The sequence below is a fragment of the Chiloscyllium plagiosum genome, chromosome 25 (genome assembly GCF_004010195.1).
Source record: "Chiloscyllium plagiosum isolate BGI_BamShark_2017 chromosome 25, ASM401019v2, whole genome shotgun sequence".
Lineage (NCBI taxonomy): Eukaryota > Metazoa > Chordata > Chondrichthyes > Orectolobiformes > Hemiscylliidae > Chiloscyllium > Chiloscyllium plagiosum.
The window spans coordinates 40,233,101-40,241,438 of record NC_057734.1 but is presented as its reverse complement, the minus strand read 5'-3'; the positions used below and the strand labels follow the sequence as shown (position 1 = coordinate 40,241,438).

Below are 8,338 nucleotides of genomic sequence, written 5' to 3'. Positions count from 1 at the left end.
CCCTTCTTGTATTACATAAATACAGTTTCTTCGGCTATCCTAACAAGGGCTTTTATTTAATTGAGACTACGAACCTGGCTGGTCCGCGGCCCCTCGGGGGAATCCCGCATAATTGAGATTACAAACCTGGCTGGTCCGCGGCCCCTCGGGGGAGGAATCCCGCACGAATACGGGTTTTATCATATCTGATGTTAACACATCCCAAGCATGTAAGAGACTTAAATATACACTCTGGTTAGTTGTAGGTTAGATTAGTAGATAGTTGAGTTTTGTCTGTTTATTTCTTTTTATTTTTTCGGTTTTTTTTGTTGTTTTGTTTTTTTTTGTCAAATTTTGGCTATTGTATATTTGAGCTAATTGTATATCAATGTTTATATCTGAGAGTTTTGTTTATTTTTGTAAACTTGTAAAAATGTTAAATTTCTAATAAAAATATCTATAAAAGAAAAGGTATAGTAGCTAAATTTGCTGATGAAGAAAGAATAGGTAGAAAAGTGAGTTATGAAAAGGGCACAAGCCTACAAAGGGATGCAGATAGATTAGGTAAATGGGCAAAGATCTGACAAATAGAGTATGATGTGGAAAAGTGTGAAATTGTTTATTCTGGCAAAAACAAGAACATTATCTAAATGGTGGGAGGTTGCAGAGCTCTGAGATGCAGATATTTGACTGTCATTGTGCATGAACCACAGAAGATTAATACGCAGGTATAGCACATAATACGTAAAGACAGGAGAATGTTATGGTTTATTGCAAGGAGAATTGATGCAAGACTAGGAAGGTAATGTTTTAGTTCACATGGCATTGATCAGGCCACACCTAAGGTACAGTCCTTGTCACTGTACTTAGGGAAAGATATTATTGTGTTGGAACCAATTCAGAAAAAGTTTACTCAACCAACACCTAGAATGAATGATTGCCTTATAAGAAAAGGCAAGATGGCTAGGCCTGTATTCTCAGGAGTCTAGAAGAGTCAGAGGTGACTTAATTTAAGCATACAAGATGCTGACCAAGACTTGACCAGGTGGATGTTGAAAGCGTGTTTTCTCTTGTGCGAGAATCTAGAAGTAGGATTCATCATTTAAAAATAAGGCGGTACCCATTTATAACAGGGATGAGGAAACTTTGTTTTTCTCTCAGAGGATTGAGAGTCTTTGTAAGTCCCTTCTTTAAAGGGCAATGGATACGAAATCTTTAAGTATTTTTTGCACAGAGTTAGATAGATTTTTGATTACCAATGGAATGAAAGATTATCGGGGATATAGAGGAATGTAAGGTTGAGGTTAAAAACAGATCAGCCATGATCTTCATGAATGGCAGAGCAGGCTTGAAGGGTCAAGTCTTCACTTGGTTTGTGTTCATATGATGGGCAATGGTGTTATTGAACTGAATCATTGTAGCTGATGGTCACTGAATGTGATGGTGCCTTAACCAGATTATTGCAAAGTCAATGTGCTTTTAAATGTGGATTCATACCCTTTTCCAAGATTGGAGGATTGCATTGAGCAAACTGGATATGCACGATTTGTCAATAAAATTGATTTACTGAAAGGATTTTGGAGAGCTCTGTTGACAGACAGAGCCAAAATAATGTCAACTTATATAACACTGGATGGACTTTATCAATGAAAAATCATTCCATTTAGAATGAAAATACACCAGTACATTCCAATGATTAACCACCAAAAGCATTGAGGGACTATGTGACTGTTGTTTAAGACCATAAGACATAGCAGAAATTAGGCCATTCGGCCCATCAAGTCTGCTTCGCCATTCAATCATAGCTGATAAGTTTCTCAACTCCATTCTCCGCTTCCTCCCCCTAACCTTTGATCCCCATGACAATCAAGAACCTATCTCTCTCTGTCTTAAATATACTCAATGACCTGGCCTCCACAGCCTTCTATAGCAATGAATTCCATAGATTCACCACTCTTTGTCTGAAAAGGTTTCTCCTCATCTCTGTTCTGAAGGGTCTTCCCTTTGCTCTAAAGCTGTGCCCTGAGTTCCTAGTCTTTCCTGCTAATGCAAACATCTTCCCAACGTCCACTCTGTTCACGCCATTCAATATTCTGAAGTTTCAATTAGATCCTGCCCCTCCTCCTTCTAAATTCTTTTGGGTATAGATCCAGATTCCTCAGGCATTCCTCATATGTTAAGCCTTTTATTCCTGGGATCAATCATGTGAACCTCCTCCGGACCTGTTCCAGGGCCAGTACATCCTTCCTGAAATATGGGAGTTGTTCACAATACTCTAAATGTGATCTGACCAGAACCTTATAAAATCTTAGAAGTACATCCCTGCTTTTATATTCTAGTCCTGTCGAAATAAATGCCAACATTGTATTCGCCTTCCTAACTACTGACTTTTGCCAAAACAGAATGACTAAGTTGGGCCACATAGTGGGACAAGACCAAATTGCACTGAGAGAAGTGAAAGTAAGGATTATTTTGTATTTTCTCGATTCCAGGAAAAAAAGGTATAAAATGTCATGTGGTTTTGATCTACTTTTAAGAAGAGTTTTAATGATTTACTTCTCAGTATTTCTGGATCTATAATTTCTTTTAAAACCAGCATGAGGGCAATACTTCCTAGAGTGCTCATGGAAGTTGGGCGTATGTGGTGTGACTGCCTCCTCATACAATGAATCTCGGTAATCTTCACCCTCCCTGATGCATTACTGGTGTGTGTAGTTCAGCGTCCAGCTCATAAATACTGAGCCAAAGCTGCTCAAACTTGAAACGTTTGCCAGAGTGGGTCTAGACCAAAGTAGCATCCAGGAACTCCCGTATGTTCAACCTGTGACACATCACCTGTCCTGCCATCCTTGGTGAATACAAATTAATTGCTTAATTATTTTATACAATTTTGTAGTTAGTTATATTTTAATATATTTTATTATTCAACACCAGTTGGCATGTTATTGTTGAACCTTAGGAATAGAACAACTCTTAGTCACTTACCAGACACTGGTACTGATAAGAAATAGCACAACTATTTGCTAAAGTATTCAGTTTAGTGTTCTTTAGTGTGTATTTTCCTTAAGCTTACCGTGGCTATAGATTGTATGTGTGGTCTGTTTATGTTACTGAACAACTTGACCAACATCCTGACAGGCAGATTTGCTGGTGCTATTCAGGAGTATTTAAACTAATAGGGAGCTGGGGGTTGGTTGTTGTGTGGGGGTTGGGGATCCTACATAGTAGTGAGGATAGAGGGATAGATGAGGATGGTTCAGAAGTCAAAAAGATCAAGTTAATTAGACAAGGCAGGCAAGAGCAAGTCAGACGTTGAGGTAGCTCTGAAGAATTAAATTGCATTTACAGGTAGTTCTGGGATAATGTGTGTTTTGGCAGTGTGATTTGGCTATACTGTCGCTGAAGAATTAGGGACTGTTATTTTTGAAAATGCTTACCTTCATTGACAATAGCGCAATTCCATCAGGGATTGGTTTGTACACTTCACTCTGCGCATGTATCAGTCTTCAAGCCATTCTGCGTATGCGCGATGTCAGCTGCTGACAGAGCAGCTTTCTGTGAGTGTAAATGTACACAGCGCAGCTTTCTTGCATTTTTTTAAATGTACTGTTAATTTACTTTTTGTTAATAAGTATGATTTCAACCTTCATTCAGGCTGTGCTATACTTTGTGTTTGACTTTTGGGTGATGTTTGAGGGATCGTGAGTGATATTTTTTGTTGGTCTGCCCCAATCCCTCTTTTCCCATAGGCCCCATTATTTCTATTAAGCGAGGTTTCACTGAAACACAACTATGGCATTACAGGAGAACGGTCTGTATTTCAATACAAGGGGTCTGACAGTAAGCTGGATGAACTTAGGGCATATATAGGAATGTGGCACTGGGACATCACAGCTATTACAGAAACATGGCTGAGAGAGGGACAGGACTGGCAGCTCGATTTTCTGGGGTTTAGATGCAAGTCGGAAGGATAGAAAGGGAGGCAAGAGAGGTTGGGTGTGGCATTTTTGATTCGAGAAAACATTTCTGCTGTACTTAGGATATCCCTGAGGGTTTGTCCAATGAAGCTATATCGTAGGGATTCAGAAATAAGGAGATGATCACCTTGATGGCATTGTACTATAAGCCTCCCAATAGTCAGCAGGAAATTGAGAAGCAAATATGGAGAGAGATCTCAGATATGTGTAAGAATAATAGGGTTGTAATGATAGAGGATTTTAACTGTCCAAACATAGACTGAGAATGCCATAGTATTAAGTACTTTAATGGGAGGAATTTGTTAAATGTGTTCAAGAAAATATTCTCTATCAATGTGTAGATGTACTTACTAGAGAAGGAGCAAAGCTTGACCTTCTGTTGGGAAATAAGGCAGGGCAAGTGACTGAGGTGTGAGTGGGGGAGCACTTTGGGGCCAGCGACCATAATTCTAATAGTTTTGAAATAGTGATGGAAAAGGATAGGCCTTGTAGAAAGGTTAAAATTCTTGATTGGAGTAAGGCCAATTTTAAAATATGGGACAGGAACTTGGAAAAGTTGAATGGAGTAGACTATTCACAGGTAAAGATGATTGGCAGGTGGGAGGCTTTGAAAAGCGAGATAACGAGAGTTCAGAGGCATTATGTTTCTGTTAGAATGAAGGGTAAGACCGGTAGGTGAAGGGAACTATGGGATGGATAAAGATTTTGAGACTGTGATCAAGAATACGAAGGAGGCATATATTAGGTATAGACAATTGGGATCAAGTGAAACTCTGAAAGCGTATAAGAGATATAAGGAATTCTTAAAAGGGAAATCAAGAGTACACAAAGGGGATATGAGATAGGCAGATTAGGTTAACGATAATCCAAAAAGATTCTACAAGTCCATTAGGAGCAAAAGATCAACCAAGGAGAGAATAGGACCCAGTTATTTATGTGTTGAACCTCAGGGGATGGGAACGATATTAAATGAATATTTCATGTCTTTACTGGAGACTAGAGAACTCAGGGAAATGAATATCGATGTCTTGAAAACAGTCCACATTCCAGAAGAGGAGGTGTTGGAGGTCTTACAAAACATAAAAGTGGCTAATTCTCTGATCTGATCAAGAGGTTTATAAAATCATAAGGGGCATGGATAGGATAAATAGACAAGGTCCTTTCCCTGGTGTGGGGGAGTCCAGAACTAGAGGGCATAGGTTTAAGGTGAGAGGGGAAAGATTTGAAAGGAACCTAAGGGGCAACTTTTTCATGCAAAGGGTGGTGCATGTATGGAATGAGCTGCCAGAGGAAGTGGTGGAGGCTGGGACAATTACTGCATTTAGAAGGCATCTGCATGGGTATATGAATAGGAAGGGTTTAGAAGAATACGGGCCAAGTGCTGGCAGGTGGGACTAGATTGAGTTGGGATATCTGGTTGGCATGGACGAGTTGGACCAAAGGGTCTGTTTCCGTGCTGTACATCTCTATGATTCTATGACTCTAAATGTGTCCCAAGAGGTCATGGGAAGCTAGGGAAGAAATTGCAGGACCCTTCGCAGCAAAATGTGTATCATCTACAACCATGGGTGAAGTACTGGAGGACTGGAGGTTGGCTAATGTTGTGCCTTTATTTAAGAAAGGTTGTAAGGAGAATCCTGGGAATTATAGACCAGTGAGTCTGACATTGGTGGTGGGTAAGTTGCTGGAGGAATTCTGATAGATAGGAGTTATATGCATTTGGAGGGGAAGGACTGATTTGGGATAGTCAGCATGGCTTTGAGTGTGGGAAATTGTTCTCATAATTTGATTGAGTATTTTTGAGATGTAACCAAAAAGATCGATGAGGGCAGTGCGGTAGATGTTGTCAAAAGCGTTATTAAAGTCCATGTAAACAATGTTTCAAACGGTAGACTGGTTATGAAGTTAGATCCTATGGGATTCAGGGAGAACTTTCCAATTGGATACCAAAATGGCTTGACTGCGGGAGACTGGGTTTTGTTGAAGGGTTGGTTTTCGGACTGGAAGCCTATGACCAGTTGTGTTCCACAGGGATCACTGCTGGGTCCACTGTTGTTTGTCATTTATGTAAACAATTTGAATGAGAATTTAGAAGGAACAGTTAGTTTGCAGATGACACCAAAATTGATGAACTTTCCAATTGGATACCAAAATGGCTTGACATCGGGAGACTGGGTTTTGTTGAAGGGTTGGTTTTCGGACTGGAAGCCTATGACCAGCTGTGTTCCACAGGGATCACTGCTGGGTCCACTGTTGTTTGTCATTTATGTAAACAATTTGAATGAGAATTTAGAAGGAACAGTTAGTTTGCAGATGACACGAAAATTGATGCTACAGTGGATGGTGAAGAAGGTTATCTTAGATTACAGAGGAATTGTGATCAGTAGGGCCAGTGAGCTGAGGAATGGCAAATGGAGTTTAGTTTGGATAAGAGTGAAGTGTTTGGTAGGATGAACATGTGCAGGAGTTATAAAGTTAACAGTAATGCTCTGGATAATATTGTTGCGCAGGGAGACCTAGGGGTTCAGGTACATAATTCCTTGAAAGTTGCATCACAAGGGAGACAAGGTGGTTGAGAAGGCATTTCATACACTTGCCTTCATTGCTCAGACTATTCAGTATAGAACTTGGAGTGCCATTGTTATGGTTGTACAGGACACTGACGACGCAACCTTTGGAGCATTGTGTATAGTTCTGGTCATCCTGCTATAGGAAGGGTATTATTAAATTAGAAAGGTTTCAGAAAATATATACAAGGATATTGCTGGGACTGGAGACTTTGAGTTATAGGGATTGGTTTGGACTTTATTCACTGGAATGTAAGAGGTTGAGGGGGGTGACCTTGTAGAGGTTTACAAAATCATGAAGGGCAAAGATAAGGTGAATAGCCAAGGTCTTCTATCTAGAGTAGGGGAGTTTAATACTAGAGGCATATTTTTAATGTGAGAGGAAGAAGATTTAAAAGGAACCTGAAGAGCAACTTTTTCACTCAGAGTGGGTGGTATGTGGAATAAATTGCCAGAGGAAGTGGTGGATGCAGATGTAGTTACAGCATTGAAAAGACATTTGGACAGATATGTAAATAGGAAAGGTTTAGAGGGATATAGGCCAAATGCAGGCAAGTGGGACTAGTTTAGTTTGGAAAACTTGGTTGGCATGGACTAATTGGACCAAAGGGTCTGTTTCCATGCTGTATGGCTCTATGACAAGTCAGATTATGGAATAACCTTGATTTACCTGCAGGTGAAACTGTCTGACTCTGGTAAGTGGCCAATCATACTTGTGTAGAGGTCACAAGCACAACTCGAAAGTGCACAAAACTTGATTGCCTTTAGTTGTTGCAAAATAACATTTTCCTGTAGGCTAGCCCCTTGATTGATGACATTGTCCATTGTGCTTAAAAGTTACTCAGTTAGACAACATTACTTGCCAGTTAACATTTTCATAATTTGTCTTTCAGCAAACACTAGATTCAGGTCGGATCGGTATTGCCTCGCAGGCCCTCGGAATTGCTCAAGCAGCCCTGGACTGTGCTGTGGACTATGCTGAGAAAAGGATAGCCTTTGGCTCACCAATCTCCAAACTTCAGGCTACTCAGGTAAAATTAACATAGTCACTCCCATGGAATCTCTCCTAATTGCATTGGTGAGAGGGCCCGCAAATATCCTGGAGAAATGGCATTGAAGGGTTTGCTCAAAAATATCAGGCAATTGAGGGATCACTGCAGAGATTCAACCACAAGGTGTTTATAATAACTAGAGTTAAAATTGGACTACTCACAACACGGACATAACTTGTCTTTCAGCAAACACTGAATTCAGGTCGGATGCAGGGGCACGTTGGGTTGAACTCTCCTTATAGATTGATGGAAATCTTGGAAAGTTTGAATGAGATCTGGTTCCCAACAGCAGTTTTCTATTAGATATTGTCGTCACAATAGGATTGCACACATGAAGTGGTATTTCCGCAAGGTTATTTTTGTTTGTGAATTACTAGTTTGGAAAGTTTTCAGACTGGGATCTCCAGACAGTGTTGCCTATAAGTAATTTATACATTGATTCCCCTTCAAGCTCCTTTTCAGTATTATAAAAATCACAGCATGTTTACAAAAATGGGAAGCCTTCAGAAATGAGATAACAAGAATCCAGAGAAAGTATATTCCTGTCAGGGTGATAGGGAATGCTGGATGACGAAAGAAATTGAGGGTTTGGTTAAGAAAAAGAGGAAGCATATGTCAGGTATAGACAGGATAGATCGAGTGAATCCTTAGAAGAGTATAAAGGAAGTAGGAGTATACTTAAGAGGGAAATCAGGAGGACAAAACGGGGACATGAGATAGCTTTGGCAAATAGAATTAAGGAGAATCCAAAGGGTTTCAACAA

At 40.0% G+C, this 8,338-nt stretch overlaps 1 protein-coding gene across 3 annotated transcripts in view; it reads left to right on the top strand.

Annotated features, from left to right (window-relative positions):
* The window catches only part of acads (acyl-CoA dehydrogenase short chain), a 210,794-nt gene that overhangs the window by 152,098 nt on the left and 50,358 nt on the right, over window positions 1–8,338 (top strand). For all 3 annotated transcript variants that reach the window (XM_043715933.1, XM_043715934.1, XM_043715936.1), the window contains exon 7: window positions 7,417–7,554. In XM_043715933.1, the coding sequence (XP_043571868.1) occupies window positions 7,417–7,554 (138 nt within the window). The remainder of the gene's footprint in view (window positions 1–7,416; window positions 7,555–8,338) is intronic.